This window comes from Rhipicephalus microplus, chromosome X (genome assembly GCF_043290135.1).
Source record: "Rhipicephalus microplus isolate Deutch F79 chromosome X, USDA_Rmic, whole genome shotgun sequence".
NCBI lineage: Eukaryota > Metazoa > Arthropoda > Arachnida > Ixodida > Ixodidae > Rhipicephalus > Rhipicephalus microplus.
In genome coordinates this window covers 152,255,808-152,277,739 of record NC_134710.1, presented here as the reverse complement: position 1 = coordinate 152,277,739, position 21,932 = coordinate 152,255,808, and the positions used below count along the sequence as shown (strand labels likewise).

General features: G+C 43.5%; 2 protein-coding genes across 2 annotated transcripts in view; one reads left to right on the top strand and one right to left on the bottom strand.

The window, feature by feature from the left end:
* The window catches only part of LOC142775830 (uncharacterized), an 87,899-nt gene extending 84,729 nt beyond the window's left edge, over positions 1 to 3,170 (bottom strand). Inside the window, exon 1 of the mRNA XM_075878016.1 lies at positions 2,752 to 3,170. Within this exon, the coding sequence (XP_075734131.1) occupies positions 2,752 to 2,831 (80 nt within the window). The 5' untranslated portion in view covers positions 2,832 to 3,170. The remainder of the gene's footprint in view (positions 1 to 2,751) is intronic.
* The window catches only part of LOC119176893 (uncharacterized), a 210,143-nt gene that overhangs the window by 163,847 nt on the left and 24,364 nt on the right, over positions 1 to 21,932 (top strand). The window contains exon 5 of the mRNA XM_075878015.1: positions 566 to 616. Within this exon, the coding sequence (XP_075734130.1) occupies positions 566 to 616 (51 nt within the window). The remainder of the gene's footprint in view (positions 1 to 565; positions 617 to 21,932) is intronic.

Genomic DNA, 21,932 nt, shown 5'->3' with positions numbered 1-21,932 from the left:
CTGCATCAGGTACCACCAGTACGAAATGCATCTACGATACCGCTTCCGATGGTCATAACTGTGTGTTCCTGTAACTGCGTGTGCCTTATACGGTCGCACAGCAGATGCGACAGCCTGGACCACATCGGTCGAATCAATGAGCTTGCCTAAAAAGAGGCAACACTGTCACGTTCACTGTGTCTAGAGTAAATGCAATATTACGAAGTGATTGGTGTAAATACCATGCATAGATACTTTCACTGAAAACAACCGACAGCGCACGTCACGCGAGCACCGGGATAATGCAGATAATGCCTTAACTAGACATATCTTTCTGTGAACAGAACCACAGTAAGCACTCTGAGGCGCCGCATGCATTCCAGTGCCTATAAGTAAATATTTACTTTTTTGGTACAAACGTCAGTGTACATTCTAAAGTCATCGTATCAAGAAGTTGTAAGGACGTTCCCTAAGCTGAAGAATGATTTGCACCACGTGTATAATGAACGATTCCGGTAGCACCCCTTGAAAAAAAGGCGAAGGAATAGATGAACTAACGTGTTCTGTTATCATTCTTTCATTCCAGAAACGTCGTACAAGGCCGCATGGGGATCACCATCACCTACTCAAGCACAAGGTTAGTACAGGTTCATTCACACAGATTGCGTATTACAGCATTACGTACGCGCAGGTTTTGTATGCATGCGTACCTTTTTGAGAGAACGACGAATTGTGGACGTGTGAGTTGAACCATGTTGTCGTAAATTCATGTATAAGCCACAACAACCGCCAACGCGACATCAACGCGAAATACCTGAAGAGACTGTTTCTACCGCGAGGTCAAACTTATGTGATCAAGTATAACAATCTTGCGCACCATAAAACTTGAGCTTAGCACCGTTGTGCCTGCATATCTCGCAAAGCTATTCATTGTCCTGTGACCCAAGACGTCTTCCTTCTCCTCCTGCGAAGGACTGCGAAAACGCCGCTGAAGCTACAAGTATGGCTCTTTCGTTATCTTCACGTAAGCCACAACTTCAGCTATGGCTTGAGTTTCTGGGTGCACGTGCGTCTTCGAATGACACCACTTCCGTTAACATCGCAGCGATGCCTTCCTGGTAGCTAACATCTGGCTGGCCGGCTACTTTCGTGACGTTACACATAGCTGGCTGCCGCATCTCCGATTTCCTCATTGTGTGTATTTATTATGTTCTCACATGTTTTGAATGACCATGAACAGGAGTGAGAGTTGAACGAGCATTGCCCAATACAAATATGGGACCCATATATTCTTGTGGAATAAGGTTAAGAGACAAGTTGTGAACCAACGTTTGTACTTCTTCAAAGTAGTATCGCTCATCATTCGTCGCAGCAAATGGCTTCATATGAGATTCTGCGACGAGTGCACAGCCAATAAAGGAAGATCGCGAACTTTTCAATAGCTGATTGAAGCAAGTCTGGCCCCTAAAGTCGTTCTTTGTTATACAGTACAGTACGATAAAGATACACAATGCCACACAGCAACGTACGATGGGCACCGATTCATCTATGAAACAGATAGTGCCAACAGACAGGTTATGTGAAGGGTTTCGCTGAAACCACCACACGGAAATAAGGCTGACGGACAAGGGCGGTATGCAGACGGGAAAGGGCAGAAAAGGTGAGAGCGAGAAGTGTGGTTGAAATCGTAAATTTTGATTCATGGTGCGTATGAAAACGCATGCCCTGGTGGGAAAAAATTAAATACGCTGCTTTTCTTTTCAGAAATAGCAAGTCAGAGGGATACTTTAAAAAATATCTATTGCCACAAACGAGCCATGTAGCTTTCAAGGCATTTTGAATGCTTCCAGGCAGTAGCACACGTAAAACGCTTTTTGATTCACGCTGTTTTTCATCCTTAAATATCACACAAGCATTGCGCGATTTCTCCTATGAAATTGAAACCCGTGAATGCGCGTGTGATATCATTTTAATTTTTTTAAAAGTACGCATTAGCTTTTCTATGGCGTATATGTAAGGAAATCCTTTTTGACCTGATAGGAGAAATGATCTGAAGTCCATACAGCAACCCGCCATTATCTAAAAGCTTCTTCTATCGGTCTCGACGCGAGTTCAAGTTTCACAGTAGCACGTTCAAAAAGAGAATGCAACGAAAACATCAAAAAAACTAAACCCGGATATCAGTAATCCGCTTCACAAAAGCCCCCTCAATCCAATCAACAAAACTAAGACCAGGTTTAGCACTCGTTTTTTCAATACCAAAAGGCATAGTCAGTTGTAGAGGAGCGATCAGACGGGCCGTCGTTGAAATGATTTCGGTGTATAGCCAGCGTGAAGGCGAGGCAGCTGTATCGTCCACGCTCAGCCGACCAGAAAGTCGCGGCAGCATGTGCGGTCATGTCGACACCTCCGCGGTTCCTTCGCCCCCGCGCGCTCTTCGCTGTGCTGCAACACCGCTGAGCAACTTGCAAATTCAACTCCCCGTCCTCTCAGACGAGCGGATTCGAGAAGCGTTACTGTCATCTGCTGCTCGCTGCAAAACAGCGCGGTTAACTCGCGCGAATTCTGTCGCTCTTCTTTGTATGCTATCGCTTCGTTCACGCCTGTTTCTTTCGTTTTGCGAGCCGCTTTGCGCTCTGCCACCGCGTGGGTGTCGGCAGTCGCCCGACACAAGCGCGAGCAGTTGTCGCGGTGCCGATAAGCGGGGTCATTGGGAAACAAGGAAAGGGAGGGCGGGTACGTGTCCCCCGAAGGGTGTCCCGCGGTACTCACCCGACCTGAGCTTTTTGATTACCCGATGTCGTCGCAGCAAGCCCGGCAAAGCTTGCCACCGCACGTTCATTGACTTTCATGAGGCCGACAGGGGTCGACCCGCGCCTGCTGCGGCGGCAGAGGCAAGAACCCTCCTGGGACGACGTCGGGCGCCAACAAATCGCTGTCACCGCCCAGGACGCCTCTCGCTCCGCTGGACGACGTGTCTCTCCTCCGCTCGATCCGAAGCGTTACACATGCTCCCTTTCAACGAAACCGGCCCGCCCGCCGAGCTGCTACGCCGGTAAAGCAGGAAGGACAAGTGACTGGCGACGGTCGTCGGAATGGCTTGTGTACTACAATAAGCGCGTCCGCTGAAACATCAGAGTGCGCATGATCGGGAAGCCTTAGTGGACAGAGCGCTGTGTAACTTTAAAATGGTTTAAAGATGAGCGCGTGGCATTACCGTGTGCTGTCTCTCGACAACTATCACGTATGCCAGAACTGTCAATCCTCCTTATTGTTGGATCAAAGCTTGGTATCGGTAGTTCGTGAGTCTATGTTGAGTAAACCATGCCAGCGCAAGCGCTGTTCAGACCTGTTGTGTTGCACGTTGGTTCCCCACTTTATTTGTATATAAAGTCTGCTCGTTGCTTTTGAAGCTTACGTGCAAAAGCGCTTCATATACTTATTGTATTTCTGAAGCCAATTGTACGCTTGATTAAAATGTGCTCAATTAAACGCGTACAGACTGCTCTCCGTTGTCACCGCACTACTTTCTTTTTCACTTCTCAATTGTGTATTTCAAAGGTTTACACATAGAGCTCACCCGCCAAGGCGTCTCTCATAATCATAAGGTGGTTTTGGGACGTTAAACCCCACATATCAATCAATCAATCAATCAATCAATTAATCATTCACATAGAGCTCACAATGAGGTAAGCGTAAAAAAATGGCGTAAGTCTACATTGAAGCATTCGTAACAGTTATCCTGTTTTTCCTTCTCTGCTGAATCTTCAGCCATGCGCGCTTGTCTTCGTAAAAAGGGCACACCGTAGAAGTGCGAAATATCACTTAACTCTAACGTAACGCATTATGGCATAAAAAGGGCACACCGTAGAAGTGCGAAATATCACTTAACTCTAACGTAACGCATTATGGCATCTGCACAAATATTATGATCTCTTAACGAACGAAATTCATCTTTCGCCCCATCTATAAAAGATCTTTAGAAGTGCTTCACTTATTTTCCACCATTTATACAAGCTTGATTTCTTTTACAAAAAAAATCACTGTTCGTCGTACAGAATATCACGTTACGTCTCTGCTATAAGAGCCTAAAATTTCTCACACGCGTAAGTTAGTTAAAACAGCAAAGGTGAGAAAAAAAAACAAATGTCCTGAAATCCTAATTCATTTTTACGTCTCCTCGAGCTTAACAAAGAATGATGTCACCGCTTGAAGGTGGTGTGTAACAGTGTAGAGGTAGCATACACTGCGACGCTATTAATGGGAACATTTCGCGAAGCACAAATGATGACTCCGTTAATGATCTGCGGGTAATGATTCGGCACAATCCTCTTCCTTAATTGTATCGAGCGAAAATTATTCTGTCAACGATTATTCTTTTATCTATAGACCCGCAATCCTCAAGACATTCATTTTCGTTTTTGTCTGTCGCGAGCGATTCTGGGTCCATACTCTTAGTGGCATACTTAAACCTTCATAAAAGCGCACACAAGGGGTGACTCTCGTTCATTCTTCTAAGAGAGATTTCTTATACGATTCTAAGCACTTCCGGCAATGGAAACGCCGTTCTAACACATTTCAGAAGTTGTTGACCTCGCAACTTCTGAAAGTGTCCGACACTGAATGAAAGAGCTAAACAAAAGTGCGAAATCAGAATAATAGACAGTTCCTTTTGCAAGATTGGTATTGTCATTTCAATGGACACTAATTCATGTAGTGTTCTTTGCAATTACTATAGATAAGTAAATGCCACACAGCACGTGTGGTTGGAATCGTCTATTACGAGCAATTCTAAGGAAACAGGTTTCTTGTGAATACAGACTTAGCACCTTGATTTCGTAAATGCATTATACCTAAATAATGACGCATAATATACATGACGGAAATGGCGTTTTACTATCAGTGCAATAGTGACATTACTCCTTGAGATTGTATCATGAATTAACACAATAAGGTCACGCATCCGGTAAGCTTATTCAGGTGTTCTTGGTTTTCATTACTTGAACACGCTTTAGTGTGTTATAATAGAATATAATATTTAAAACACCAACTGTATCTATGTTACAAACCACGAAGATGTGTGGTTGATTACTCTTCGATACATTTATTTTGGATCCAATCTTTCAACTACTCATGTTGGAATATTGATTGATTGATTGATTGATTGATTGATTGATTGATTGATTTGTTAAATTTCCACATCCAGGAGACTAAGGTTAATTATAAAAGTAAAAGAAAACACTGACCAAAGTTCAGAATGACGTGTAAAAGTTCTACACACGAACAAAAATAAATAACTTGCACCCATGGGGACAGTTAGGTAGAGAAAATGCAAAACATCCCGTGGTGGTCACGAGCTCAAACAACATGTAGAAATTGAGCCACACCCGCAAAAAACAAGAGAAGCCCCCGCCTGGAGGTGAAAATCAACTTCGTTGCTTCCCTTCCTTCCCAATACGCGAAAAGAACATTTTCTTCCTTGCGTTTTTTTTTCTTCTTTTTGCCTCGTATTGTTCCGGTTCCTTGTGAACACCGGGCTCTTGCCCGCACTCGTGATTGTGTTCGCCATCGGATAGGACGGACACAAGTGCGTACCTCACGTAGACGAATAACAGCAGGCCACGAAAAAATCCCTCGACGTCTAACCCACTTCCCACTGATTGAGGATAGAGGCATGTAGTCAGGTGCTCCGTGGCCAGCAGACTGAGAAAGTAAAGGAAACAAGATAGAAAAAAAAGCGCCAGCGTTCTACGAACACGATCAGCAGACGGACACGCGGATACGAGTGCAAGCGTGTACACGAACGAGAGAAGTGCCGACAACTGAGAATCAGGCCGGCGCGCGAAATGCAATTGCCGGGAGGAGCCAATGCGATTGTTTCCCACCGGCCGCCTTTTCCTGCTGAGACGAGAAGTGAAACGACAATAAGCGCCAGCGCAGGACGCAACGGTGTTCTGTGCCGTGCACCAGTATCAACAAGCAGGAAGAAAAAAAAAGAAAAGCGTGTGTAAAAAACACCAGATGTGCGCGGTCAGGTGCCTGCTGGACACTGGCTGCAAATAAGTGAGTCAGAATCTGCAGCGTCAGACGCTGTTGTGCTTCGGCTTGCTGTTGGTGCCCTTGTTAGGAAGGAAAGAACTCCCACACAATGCAGCGCATTCTGTGTGTACGTGCAAACTCTGAGCTGGGTCGAGCGCGCGCGCGCGCGCGCGTCGTGTGTGTGTGTGTGTGTGTGTGTGTGTGTGTGTGTGTGTGTGTGTGTGTGTGTGTGTGTGTGTGTGTGTGTGTGTGTGTGTGTGTGTGTGTGTGTGTGTGTGTGTGTGTGTGTGTGTGTTTTCGTGCGTATTTTAATTCATGCGTCAGAAAGTGCAGAGCTATTCGTTCAAAACTTCCTCACTATCTATGTGCAGATACCGGTGACGTTCTCTCTATAAGATACAATGCGCCAGTATCCCGTATAAAGCGTCAAGTGACATCGCACAAAAGTGCAAAATGCACCACATAATAACATGTACAGCCGCGTCCAATATATGTTGTCTGTGCTCAGTGGCGCCAGCACTGCAAAACGGTGCCAAGTAGCCAAATTTACTGAATTACATTGTTCCTGTTGCTCGTACTCCATGAACTGATCTATCATTTCCCAGTGTAACTATTCAGGCTTGTGGCCTCTTCAACCACGGTGACTACGTTTGCAGCCCCGCCTTAGTGGTCTAGTGGCTAAGGTACTCGGCTGCTTACCCGCAGGTCACAGGATCAAATTCCGGCTGCATTTTCCATAGAGTGAAAAATGCTGTAGGCCCTTGTGCTCAGATTTGGGTGCACGTTTTAAAGAACCCCGGGTAGTCTAAGTTTTCGGGGCCCTACACTACGGCATCTCTCATAATCATATGGTGGTTTTGTAACGTTAAGCCCCACATATCTGTCTATCTGACCCCTTTGCTACTCATCTTGAATGCGAACGTACGGATCATAAATCTCTAACAATGGTGCTCGGTGGCCCGAAATGAACTACTGCCCGGTGTAGGCGGTGTTATGCCACAGACATAGTCCTCATTGAGGAGTGCTTCCTCTCATAAGATTGAGCGCTGTTCCGGCGAACTGTCTCCCTCCCCCCTCCCAGCGTCAAGACACCGTGCAGTTCCGCGGAAAGCGTCACCTCCTCCGCCGAGCCACCGTGTAGTTTCAGGTAAAGCTTCGTCTTCTCCGCTAAGCCCCGGGAACTGGCCTGAGAGAAAGGACCAAAAACGTTATTTAAGGCCGTGCTGGCCCCATGTTTGGGGGATTTCGCCCCAGCCGATGTCGTCATGCTGGCTGGCTCTGTATAAACTTTAACCTGCTGCTTTAGTAAACGTTCCTACCTGTTGCTGTTTTCAAAACAATTGCCTCCCTATTCCACATCTGGGCGAAGGCTTCAGCGACGTCCGTTCTGCTGCTTGCTGCTCTTGGCTACCACTACCATTGCGACACAGCTAATTCATAACAGTGGTGGCAGTGGTGGGATGCCATCAAACCCACAATAATAACAGCAGATAACTTTCTCCTGTAAAGCGTGCTCTGTCTTTGTAATGTGTGCTACAGGTTGAGCCAACTCAAGAGCCTGCTCTTAGACATGTCGAAAGATGGTGTAGTTTTTCGGAATTATCATAAGTTAGGTAGTTTCCAAAACACAAAACCTCTTCCTTTCTTTTTGCTTGTCATACAAGAAATGCATATATGAATACATTTCGTGGTGAAACGCCGCCTATCACGACAGCTCGGCGGCATTCTGACAGCGCCGTTCGTAAACAACGCGCACCGCAATCGCGCTGCCAGCGAGGCCACCCACGGAGCACTCGGGTTTCAGGCCGTATCAACGGTCTTTTGTCGAGTAAGGCACTCGAGAAGCACGCTGACACCGGGACCATTGTCAGCGCCAGCAGCGATGCAGAGAAACTTAACGACCCAGGAGCAAGCGTGTACATAAGTCACTCCTGCGCGTTCGCAAACAACCACATCAGGAACGGAAACATATCGTTTTCTTCACTCCTGCCTTCAATGCTCTTGAAAAGAAAGACAGACACTTTTTTGGGCTGCATTTAATAAGTTTCATATCTAGATAATCGCATAAAGCAAACTAACCGCGAGCAAAGTGCGAATGCCTTTCAAGTCGACGGAGCAAGAGAACCGTTCTTTTTTGCGGCCTATGCTTTCTTTCAAGTTTCGTTTTTTTTTTTAATACGAATCATATTCTGTGTGTATATGTTTGTGCCCGTTCCTATCGTTGCGCGCACGCGACTGCTAGAAGAGCTCAACTCGAAGCGAACACCATGCACCACCGCTAGCAGCAGAAGCATTGTGAGCTGCGACGCGCGCAGACCCATAGCGGCACTGCTGCTCGGCGAACATTTGCATCGCTCCTTTGACCCCGCAGTCGTTTTAATAAAGACGACTCCGTTCTGTGCCGCTTGTCCTTTTATTACTTTTGTGCGTCCCTGTCTTCGCTGTCTGACTTGCGTTTATTTTCGCGGGTGCCTTCAAGAGAGACGTGCAGTGAAAATCGTGCTTTTGCGGTACGTGTTTATTTGCTCCCTCGTCTGCCTGGCTCGTGCGCTTTATTTTATGGACTCCGGCCCGTCTCCAACTTTTTTTTTTCTCACGATGGCTGTCGATGTGCAGTTTTTATTAGCGATGCCGTACGCCTTATGATCTTTTTGTTGGCCAGTCGCGACCACTTTTTTTTTTTGTCGAAATGTTCTCGCTGATACCTCCTCATAGACTGAAAAAAGGGTTATTTAGTGCTTATAAGTTAATTAGATTTTATTTAAACTAAACCTGAATGATTGCTCTCGCTCATATTGTCATCATATTGTTTGTGTTTACAAGAAACATTTATTTGAGTACTGTTATGCGAAGTATCATGCTGAAACAACATATATATTCAAGATTGCTACGCAAAAAAAAAAAGAATAGGAAGATGAAGAAGGAACTGTGATGTCTTTTTTCCTTAACAACCAACACAGGCAGCCAATACATTGGCAACAAAGGAAGAGCCAGAAGGACACCTTTTTTCGTATGATATTATCACCCGCACATCACTCTATAGAACACGTTGTCATAGGTATTTTTACATGCTTACGTTATTATAGCTTTTAGGCATCATAACCAAGGAAGTTTAGACTATTCAGTAGTGCGGCGTATTACAATAGAACATCTTACTTGTACTGTAATATTGCAAAACTTATCTCTCTGTTTTCTTAAGATGCATTGTTTTGGAGATTTTTAAGTGCACTTTACCCTTGCACCATAAATGTGCAGATATTATTGTCACCATCATCCCTACCACCATGGAAAATATGTTGCATCTATCAAAATGTCTTGAACAGTGATTGCATTGTTCTGACATGTTGCTGTTTTAAATGCGAAGTATTTTTAGTGAACTTTGCGACTTTGTGCGTATCTATCTATCTATCTATCTATCTATCTATCTATCTATCTATCTATCTATCTATCTATCTATCTATCTATCTATCTATCTATCTATCTATCTATCTATCTATCTATCTATCTATCTATCTATTTGTCTATCTATCTAGCCGCTTACGTTTGGGTGCTCTCGTGGTCACCCCCTTAACTTGGTGTGAACCAAAATTAGCATGGGAGGGTAAGATGGTTTGACGAATATGATGTGCTCGTCAAGACATGAGTAATGTCACAATCCCGTCGCGTATGTCGTCAAACACTTCCTCCAGACAGTGGCACATACCCACGAGTGGGTATGTGTCTCTGGTATGCGGGTATATGCCACAGGTGATTGACAGTTTGTATCTACCAGGAACAACGAGAACACACATAGGCAATTTTAACGCGCGAGCGTTAAGAAATACCCGACATCGGTAACGTCAACTCGACGAATGCAAAGCCTTTGTACCACCTCAAGGTCCCAGCTGAAATCAAACCCAAGAATTCTGCGAGGCAATGAAGCATTCTACCACAGAGCTACACCAGGTCTCGGAAATATTTTTCATATAGACGCTAATCTTCGTGAAACGTCAATAGTGGTTGCAGTGCCGCCTACCCAATTTTATAAACATAAGATATGTATTTCTTTGATACAGCTGTCACGTCAGATTAACGTAAATTGTGGTTAATTGCCAGGCGCTGAAGATTATTTATGTAGCAGTGTCAAGGTCCAGCATCCTCGCCAGCATCAATGCTTCATATCAGCTTCTGGCGTTGCTAATACGCATGTTCCAGATGGCATCGTTGTGCAAGAGCAAACAACTGGTTATATAAACACCTGCAAATCTTCAGCATATGTTTGTGCCTGCAACATTTGCACATATATCTATTTAGCGTCATTTCATGACATGTCGTTAAATACGAAACTGTAGCACATTCACCTGCCTTCCTCATGCTTCGCACAACGTCGATTCCCAGGTACATGGCATCTGCCAATTTTTTTTGAAAACTCGTGTTAAATATTATTGCCCATTTACGGGCAAGCTTTTATTTATTTCTTACGAATGACCCATATCTACTCATCTTCAGTATTAATATCAGTCTCACATGGATTCACATTTATACTCACGTCTACTCTCATGTATTTCAAAGCAGTATCGTTCGTACACCATTTCAATATTTATTGGTAAGAAGCGGGAATTATGTAGGACGGCGCCTTGACTCCCTTCGCCAACTATTCCAGGAAAGTTCTTGATAAATGTATCTTATGTCGTCATCTCGTTCAAGAAAAAAAATTCCTTACCGATTTGCAACTGCTCATAACTTAACTTGTATTCGAAGGTGTACTAAATAAGAAGGCAACAAGAAGAACACCCAGAAAGTGAAGTATTTAACGAGCATTGACAACATGGTCGAAAAAGCTCATCCTAGCCTAACGGAGCGACGAGTCGACTCACTCACACTCAGATTGAGCCGTGAGTTGAGTTAGTCCTAATGAGTAACATTTTGGTGAATTTGAGTCCGAGTGAGTTCGGTTGAATAAATGTTTTGTGAGTATGAGTCTGAGTGAGCCATCAGTCAAAATATATCACACGAGTGAGTCTGAGAAAGCTCTACCAATTTCGTCGACTTGTGAGAATGACCGTCGACGCACAAGCGCACAAACTGCTTTGAGCCGAGGTGCCTGTTCTCCGAGCAGTGAGTCACTTCGGCGCAAGCGTCCGTCCACGTGCCAGCGCCTATAGCATTGACACTCAAGTTTACACATGCATATCCTTATGACAGGATATATATATGGTCAGGTGAGAGACAAGGTTTTGCTATTACTATTGTCCATACATTTCAAGCAAGCGAGTACAAGGCATTTTATCTTAAACTTGTCCTTGCAATTAAAATTTGAGCATCATGACCCACTACGCAATGCACCCTGCAGAGATGATTCGCGCATCTACGTAATTTGTGATGAGCCATAGGCAAAACCTCATACGCCGACAACAGAGCTGTAACACCTGATTTGTCCGAAACTATTACCAAGTGGCTAATAAACTTTTTCTTCTTATCATGAAATAAAAAGAAACCAAACCTACTCCAACGCTTTCTAAAATGTGTGCGTTAAAATTTTGGCCTTTGCGCAGTATTTTCGCTTTACTTTTCTTTTCATGCTCATTAAATCATGATGATGAAGATATATGAGGTCTAACCTCCCAAAATTACCATAGGATTATGAGAAACACCGTAGGGGAGGGCTCCGGATATTTTGACCACCTGGGATTCTTTAACGTGCACCCAAATCTGAGCGCACGAAGCTACAGCCTTTTCGCCTCCATCGAGAATGCACGCACATTAAAGCATTAGGTACGTTAAGCTCGTTGTCGTGCAAGAAAACTCGGCGGATTTTTAAGTGACAATTCTCTTCGTGGCTTCACCCTCTTGCAAAGACAATATATCAGTAAACCAACCAGTGGGCTTTAACAAACCAATAGCCAGCTACGTGAGGGAAAACCAAGCGTTGGAGATGTCGTCCGCTCATCGCAATCAAAGAAATAGAAAGAGAACCGGAAAAAAAAGAACACAAAACAGCAATATGATACGCAACCTGGGGCTCCGAGACGCTCGTGCCGAGTAGGAAGAGGAGGACGAAAAAAAAAGGGCCGTGCTTGCACGGAGAGAGATAAGGACAACGCACGCGTACGCTACGCTGCTCGGCACCAGTGACAGCAGCAGTCGAGTAAGAGAGCGGAGCAGCGATGCACGCGGGGCCCAACGTGTTCGGAGCGTATCGGGGATCGGTTCCTGGGGTGGGCGAGAAGGAAAGGGGCTCATTAGCTCTCCTTTGTCCGGGCGCCGAGCAGCAAAAGGCAGCCCGCGTCGCCAGCGGCCACCGCGATCGTCCTCGGCTGGAGGGGAGCACACCACCGGCCCGATAAAGACCGCAGTGACTGCTGCCGCCACTTTCTCTGCGAGATTCGGCGCTCGTTCGACTTGGGCTCGTCCGAAACGCTGGGGTCGCAACTACAGGCACAGGCGAAATCGGGCCTCGGGGAATATGTGGGAGAAAACGCAACGTTACGGCGACTAATAATAATGTCATAATTGCCGGGATTTTGCTTGTCAGCGTCGGCATATGATTGTGAGGCACGTCATTGCGGGACACTCACGAGTAACTTATGTCCCATTGGGTCCTTTAACGTGCACTTATATCTGAGTACAGGGGTATTCCCGCATTTCGCTCTCGTACATATGCAGCCGCCGTGACTGGGAATTGAACCATTCAGTGTCCTCGAACCTATGGTGGCGCAGCAATTCGCGTGCTAAGACATAACAATGGGTGTCCGTAGCCTAAGCAGGTGTAACCAAAAAGCGAGTAGTCTTCTTGTTTTAATTCACCGTAATGGATCCCCTTAAATTGGCTAGAAAAAAATCGAAAAGCTGATAGCGCTGAGCTTGTCGCTTTCTGCTCAAACTGCTTTTTCATCTTCATATTCGATCAAAGGTAGCATTAACTCAGTGCCATTTATATGCACACGCATTAATGAACACTGTTCAGCACAAAGAAAAATACAACTAAATCTCAGTGAACAGAACTATTTGGCGGAATCGTGACCCTATGCAGAACATTGTGAGCAATAACGCTCTGCAGCAGTCGAGTCATCTATATGTGCCAAATAAACACACGGAATATAAATAGAAAGTTGGAACATACACGGCCGGCTCTGCCAAGTTTTGAATTTGTCAGATAATATCCTTGAAAATAAAAGAAAAACAAGTATCTAGTTATGGCACTCCACCATTCTTAACCTGTAGGGGACGAACCTTAAAGGGTGCCTCACGCGATTCTGAAAATGCGAAAAAACGAGCGCGTTATTCTCTCCCGGCGTTTCTAGTCTCACTGGCGCACTTCATGACGCAAGAACGGTGATTTACGTCACACCGTTACGGTGCATACTCTCGATTGGACCATATACGCGTAATATCATTCATGAGTTGTCTCCTGCACTCTTTTGCCATCCAGCCGCCCACTCCTTCCTTCCTTGTCTCAGATGCACATTGTGTGCGATCAATTTGTTTCACTTCGTTTTGCTTGTTTTAGACTGCGCAAGCGGAGATCAAAGCGTGTAGCGGGCACGTGCGAAATGCTGATAGGCTCAACGCTTAGTGCTGAGATTGTACACGTGCTTTTAAAAAATATGTAAGGGTGGTGTGTGTGTGGGGGGGGATATTAGATGTTTACAAAGGGCAGCGAAGGCGAGAAAGAAACAACTCCCCCGTTTTTGAACGCGGGATTGTTAAGGGTTCTTTAAATGAGAAAGTTGCAGTCGGGCTAAAGACCTCGCAACTAGCGTTGGACGGAAAATAAAGGATCCCACATTAAGGCACAGGAAGACGGCAATATACAGGTTTCATAAAAGAAGCTGATGCTATTGATATTCTGATCGAAACTATTGCTGCGGTGCAGGTTACAATGCATGTTTTGAGCATATTAGCTCTCAAAGTAACAGAATGAGCACCAAAGATTGGGATATCTTTCGAAGGGCCCTTTTCTTTGTTGAAAGCAACCAAGTGAATATGACAATTAGGCCCGAGAAATCACAAAGACCACTTATTGCCTTTAATTGTAGTGTACTAATCATAACGTAAATTGAAGTAATTAAAGAGGACAAAAACCACTCTTTCTATCGGTGGGATGCAAATTTACAACTTTATAATTATGCTAAGCACAGAAAAACATAATGACGGACTGCAGTGAACAAGATGGTGTTATGTAGAAGTGTGAGTTGTTGGTTTATACAGTTGGCGCTACATTTGTAAGTACACGCGCGCTGAAGCAGATGCAGTTCAAAGGCGGACGAACACTGACGCTTGTCTACGTTCGAACTGCGTCTGCTACTGATTTTTCGTCTTCAAATAGTCTGATGACACTAGGGATCATACTGAGGCGTTTATTTTTTTTTAAAGAGCCAAATGCAAAAACCAAAACTAGGCTACATTTCAGTGGAACGTAAAGCATGCCTAAGTATCTTCAATTTCTAGAACAGTTATCATCAAATTGGGACAATTCCTTATTGTAACATGAGCTCAAAATGGCAATTGTTTTTTAAAAAACGAGCCAAGTACTCTAACTGTTTCAATCAAAGTGAGCCACATTGATTAAATAAACTCTGCGCCAACAAACATGATCAAAATAACCAACGTGGTCTCACCCAAAATGTTTCACTTGTGTCTTAGTTACTTTGTTATTGTGCTTACGTTCCACAATTAGGTTTTCTAGCGTGATTTGGCACTTATTGAAAGACATGATGTTTAGTGAAAAAACTCTATTGTAAAGTGTAAGAGGCTCACTTGCCCACTTTTTTCTGTATCTTAGTGATTGTCCTCGACTTTAGCAAAGTAGTATCTTGTCCTCCATCCTCTCTAACACAATATATTTGAAATAAAACAGGTATAAAATAAAGATATCAGACGTCTATCTATTCCCTAATAACAAGAAGTGGTCAGAAAAGGCATGGCATAAAACTGATCGGAACACTTTTAAAGGCCTTCAATGGATGCCACAAAGAAGAAAACACTGATGAAAGTCCAGAATAGTGCCCCTTTTGCGTTGAAGCACGGCAGCGACGGGAGCATAAGTATGATATCGATTCTATCACGAAATATTGCTACACTGTACATTCGAATTGTTTTACACTTATTTCACGAGCTAATTCATGTCTAAATGAAATGTTTCAATCTATATGAACCAAATACAAACTTCACTCTACAATACTGTCAATATTTGGCTATGTAGATTTTAGCCACATTATATATTTGTGTTATTTAGGGGAAAGAAACATACTGACAAAAAGTTGTTTGAGCAGGTCCAATCATATTGTCAGTAGAAAAAAAAAAGTGCGTGTTTCTCAGTTTTACTTGAAGTGCATTTGGCTCTTTTAGAAAAAAAAACGCCTCAATTGTTCGTAAGATGCAAAGTCTAAGTACGGGCGGGTTTGTATTCCATTTCAAAAGTGGTGACTGCGCAAGGGAAGACATGTGACCACGGAATCCCTGGTCTCTTTGTCCTGTATTTTTCCCTTGCGCTGTAATCTTTTTAGAAGTGTTCGTGAAAACTATTTGTTTCCAACGAGCTGTATTCATAGTGAGGTGTATAGGATGGATTTTCAGTGATTGTTTTATACCCTTTTTTTTTGTCGAAAACGATATTTCACATTGACATGGGTAGTCTCCCTAACAAGAAGTCATCTGACACACAGCGATGAATAAATGAAGTGCATTTTAAATGAGGTTGGTGTCGAAAAAATCACGGACGGTGAAGGATGGGAAAGGCAGGCGTATACTACGTTCAGTGAGCTTTGAGCAATTATGACGTGGTGTCGCCGGCAATGGGGAGCTGTGCATGAAACTATTCCAAAATTAAGTTATGTTTTTTATCTATCTATCTATCTATCTATCTATCTATCTATCTATCTATCTATCTATCTATCTATCTATCTATCTATCTATCTATCTATCTATCTATCTATCTATCTATCTCAGAGCTGTGCATCCCTGTGACGACATCAGTAGTAGCATATTGCTGACTATGTTTTCAATCTCATGCTCGCGCTAACTAGCGGTGAAACAAATGGTGAAAGATGACAACGTTTATTTGAAATATATGACATGCTATCCAGGCTAGAACTCTACTTCTCTGAAACTGTCGCGTCTGTAAACGTGCGGGTACAGTGCGCAAAATGCTACCACATTTTCTCCTCTTATTCATGAAAGCATATGCTGTGTTTATCCATATTCGTTTTTTTTTTCTTTTTCACATGCTTAGCGTAACAAGGCCAACTGCAGTTCTAAATGCGAGCGTTTCATGCAGCCACTTTTCTATGAATATCAGTGGACGCACATCCGACGTGGCGTCTCGTTTTTCCCGTCCGCTGCGCGCACGCAGCCGCACACGCCGGCACGAGTGATAATATCTCGATTCCCGTCACGCGCCCCCACCTGCACGAAACCAGCATTTTTCTTTCTCTTGTGCCCATTTGCTTCACTAATGAAGCCTGATTACTTGTGCCATATCCAAAAGGTGCCCTCTCCTCCTCACAACTATCGCCTTCTTAATGGAGCTACGTGACGTAACGAGTATACATCGCGCTCACGCACAGAGTCCTTCTCCTGGCAGCGTTTCCGGCTGGTGTCGGGTGCTGCCCGAAACGCGATCGTCTTTCGCGTCTCGCGTGTATATACACCGCCCGCTCCCACGGCCTCGTGTGCTTGCGCGCATCTATGAAGTAGCTTTTATGTCCTTTTTTTTATTCTTTTGCACGTCGAGTATCGTCGACGTAAGTTTTTGCCATGTTCACTTTTTCTCATTCTAATGCAGCCGTAAATGTGTTTTTATAGTAACACCGTGATTACATCAGTGCAGCTATTGGCAGATCAAAGGATTAGGTAAAAATCACAGTCACTGACAAAACTCAGTAAGCGAAGATAATTTATTATAATAGTTATAACAAAAAAAGTCCGCATCGAATGTCCTTCGGGAGTTGTCGAAGCGGTGCTTAGAGTTTTATTGTACGTTTTGTCTTGGTTTTTGGGCGGCATTGGCATGGCTTCTTTCATCTGCTTCACTTGTCAGCGCCTACAACGGCCCCAAGGCACGCACTGCGTATTCGGCTTCACATCTTCTTAAATCTGGAATTCGCCTGATGCGTACAATCCTCTATGTCGGTTTTACATCAATGATGATTGATATGTGGTGTTTAACGTCCCAAAATATCCATTTGATTATGAGAGACGCCATAGTGGAGGGCTCCGGAAATTTCGACCACCTGGGGTTCTTTAACGTGCACCCAAATCTGAGCACACAGGCCTACAACCTTTCCGCCTCCATCGGAAACGGGTTTTACATCAAGTCGTTCAGACAGCTTTTATGGCGCTACTGCGAGTGTTAACGTGCCCTCGTTTACATTTGTCTACACCGCGAGTACAACACGTTCATATGATTTAGCAGCTGTTTGCGAATGACGTACACTACAAGCTGCAGGCAGCAAAAAAAATGACAGTTTCGTATTGGGATATGAAAACTGAAGTGACGGGTCTAGGTGAAGCTGGCGGGTATGCAGAAAACTAGATGTATTCTTTTGTTTCTTATTGTTTTAGCAATATATATAATTCTTTTTTTCTACCCATACGCCTTACCCATTTCAGGGTACAATACTGGATATTTCACTTCCGGTTAACCTTCCTGCCTTTAGCTTGCCCTTTCTCACTGTCCCTCGCTATGGTTCAGATGAATTCAGATCTTGCGAGCCTGCGTGTGAGCCTGCGTGTGAGTAAGACACACACCTCCGGAGCGTGGACGCCTAGGGTCACACACAGTCGAATTGAGAAAATTTGTATTCTTTTATTCATTAATTTCTTTACGGCGATGGTCGTCTTACGTGACAAAGGGACGTACAAAAAGATAAACAGCCTTCTCGTTTAGTGAGCGTAGAGATGCTCACGCACTTAAATGTAAGAAGTGTAAAAGCCCCAGCCGAATCGAAAAGTTAAAACGTTCGTATGAGCGGAAATCGCAATAGCCAAGGCTTCCGCCGATTACGAGCATCTTTTATGAACACGTTTCATCAATACAAGCCTAAATGGTCACACTGTGTTGTAGTTCCTGAAATTTGAGATTTCTGCGCGTTTAGTCAACTGGAGAATGGTCAGGCAGTAACTTACTGCGCACTCAAGACAGTCCTAGAACATGGGATTTGTTAACTTTTTTTTAAATTCATGGTTAGAGAGAGAACAAGAAGTAGAAACAAAGAAGGGCAGACATAAAACGTAAGCGTCGTGTTTATCGTCTCGCTGGCTTCATCTGCGTCCGCAGTGCTGTTTACAACCATGTAAAAACATAATCATGAACGACGTTCTTCCTCCCCAACACAGTTACGAACATCATTTCATGTTTTTTTTTATGCATGAGCGCCAAATAATACGTATACGTCTGCAATGTCGGTAGCTATTTTCAAGTATACTGAAAAGCCTTCGTGAAGAAAGCATCTAAACTCCTGGCTAAATTTACGCTTCACGAAAGTTAGTAGCGAATAAAAATGTCGTCGCAGCAAAAGAGAAAAAGCTTGGCGAACGTGGCACTCATCTCTCGGCACTCATCTCTCATGTTACAAATTGCTGGTAGTCGCGCAAAAATATTGAAGCGAACAGATTCAATGTACTACCAATCCACCCGTGGCGTGTAGGACCATCGGTTAAACCCCGCATAGTCCCCCGTGCCTCAACTCAGGAATTTCCTAGTAGAACGCTGCATTGGTAGTTTCGAGGTTGTTGTCTTAATGAGCACCAAGTAATACGTACTGCTAGAATGTCGCGCTTATTACCGAGACTGCGTAGAGCTGATGCGAAATATTACAAATCAGGAGTGTCAAACATTTTCCTATTTTGCTTAAAATGCACATCTGCAAGATGAAATGTCACAAAAACATTTTGCAGCAAATTTCAACTCAACACACATATGCATGACACCGTCCGCCGAAATTATTTTCACTTTGAACGTATACAATCCTGCCTATTAGCAAACGTATTCCCCACACTATATCTGGTTTATTTGAACTCCATTTATGGAATCTCTCTCCTCTCTTTTTCGTCTTCTCCGCTCCTTTAACACTGAGTAGTGGGCCGGAAAATTTATTCAGGCTGACCTTCATTTTTTTCTGATGTAATAAATGAATCTCTTGCTCTATCTCTAGTTATGGAACGCTTACCACCGGTATTCACAATCACAGCCATGATGTAAAATGTACAGTTAATGTTTTTCGCCTTCTTTATTTGTTTGTTAATATCGCACTGTGGCCACGCACTCTTAGCCTTCAATGCAACGAGACGCCAATGCCAATGGCGATGGTTAATTTTCGCGTCTGATGAAACATTGAAGAATTTCACCTTAAAGGTCAACTAAAAACGACTTTTTGCTTATTGGTAAGGTACAATTTCACAATTACAAAAACACCCCTCTTACAGTAAGACAACGTTGATTGATATGTGGGATTTAACGTCCCAAAACCACTATATGATTATGAGAGACACCGTAGTGCAGGGCTCCGGAAATTTCTACCACCTGGGGTTCTTTAAGTGCACCCAAGTCTGAGCACACGGGCCTACAACATTTCCGCCTCCATCGGAAATGCAGCCGCCATAGCTGGAATTCGAACCCGCGACCTGCGGGTCAGCAGCCGAGTACCTCAGCCACTAGACTACCGCGGCGGGGCAGTGAAACAACGTTTGGTATTAGAAACTGTGGTTGGAGACGCCACCTTGTTAATCCCGCACCAAACACCATGACGTCAAAGGTTTTGAGGGCGTCTACTGGGTCATACGTAGCTTCAAATAGAATTGAATTGTGTTGTAATCTGTGATGGCCATAGGCCTCCCATAAAAATTTTCCGAAAGTTTCATCGAACCAATGTCAAGAAAATACCTCAAATACATTTTGAGATTTTCGACATCACGCGCGAAAATTTTAGCGCACAATTTAAAAATGAAATTTTAACGTCTATTTTCTCCGCTAATAATGACCTCATAATATTGACACTTATAAAATTTAAACTTTCATAGTGCGGTTTATCAGTCTAAACCAAGACATTGTTTCTTTCGAGTGTCCCTTTAATGTGGTGCGCATCTAGTGCGGTCTGCACTGGGACAGTCGGCGTTGATTCTAAAAGCGTTGTCATCACTAAGGTAAAAAAAAAATCCCAGTTCATTGCTATATTTCTTTTTTTCTTTCTTTTCTTTCTTTGTTTGTTTGTTTATTTATTTAGTTATTTTCCTCTTTTTTTATTCCTTTTTTTCTTTACTATAGCTTCATTTTCATTTACTTTTTTCTCACTTTCTTTCTTTGCCCCGCCGCAGTGGTCTAGTGTTATGGCGCTCGAGGGCTAGCATAAAGGTCACAGGATTAAATCCCAGCGAGGGTGGCCACATTTTAGATAGAGGCGAAAATGCTATAAACCTGTGTACCCAGATTCGGGTGCACGTTATAGAACCGCAGGTGGTCCAGGTTTCCAGAGCCTTTCACTACCTCATGATCTCTCATGATCATACAGTGGTTTTTAGACGTAAGCCCACTTATTATTATTATTATTTTTTTAAGGTGAACTTAAGAACTGTGAAGACCCCTCGTTTCTCCTCTGTGGTTACAGAAAACGTATAGCAACACCTCCTCTTAAAAAACACAGATCCTAGCAGCTATCGCTCACATTACTTCTCAGGTATACGCTATAAGTGTCCTGGTAAATATGAAGCATATATTTATTATTTATGAAGTCGAACAAAAACATAATCACGCATTCATCTGTGGCTTTAGGTGAACGTGTTTTGTACCTTTGTTTTCATTAATATAATATCTTATTTGTTTCTCTCAGCTTCTACGCTAGCTTTGCGAGGAGCGCTATGGCCGAAAACAGGGTATGCCTTCCCAGAACTTCTAAAAAATAACTGCCTCCACCGAAATACAACATAGTCATCATGTGGATATGGCTACAATAGGTGGTTAGCTTCTGAACGTGTTTCACTGAGTAGTATGCCCTTGTGGAACATAGAAGAAGCGTTGCGAATATGCGCTCTGTTGGCCATTCCGTCGAAAATGGCGAGATGCTTGTTTGATGTTGTGGACTCGGTATTGTTGCCTGGTTTGGCCAAGGACAGCTTTTAGTATCATGCTTACCTTCGAGTTTGCTTTGGTCTACGTTCTTGCGCTATATTTACGATGAATCCTGCGAAGTATTTGAACTGAAATGGCATTCAGTCATTTTCGTAATTAAGTAAGAAAGTATTTTAGCGGTGTGAGATTTCGGAGAGACGAAACAATTTTAGTATTTAGTTCACGTTCATCAGCGGCCGAAGATGCACTTATTATAATGAATGTAAGGGCATACTAAACTTCACAAGAGGCTATTCAATTACAGTAAGCTAGCTGTCGTAATAAACGAAGACTGATGAAACTTCTTCCAAACAGTGTTGCCAAAGATTGTTCGTCATCGCCTTAAGCACGTCAGCAGTCATTGCTATAGAACTCGTTAAAAATTTATGCTTCCTGTTAACTTACTGTGAAACATTTAACCCGGTTTAGTCTAGTATGGTGAGGTGTTGCCTACGACAACAATAGTTCGGACGTAAAAGTGAACGTGCTTGCGGAATGCAGATAATAAATTTAGAGTTGAACAAAAACAGCGTATCTTATTCACGTGCTTTTAACTTGTCCGCTTTGTAATCACAAGACATGAAGTTTGGATGGGCAGCATAAAGCTATATGAGTGGTTAATCTTACGTCACAGTTAATTCTAAAGTTTGAAATGATCGCGTTGTCAATGAGTGGGTTTTATTTTCGTTACTTTTGAAATAGTTTCAAACCACCGGCGTGTGCATCGTACTTACCTAACTCCGGTCACTTTTGCTTTTGTTTCAATATAGCGGGCGCTGAAGTGCGAGTTTTACATCGACTATCTGATCCCTAATAATTTTTTCACTAA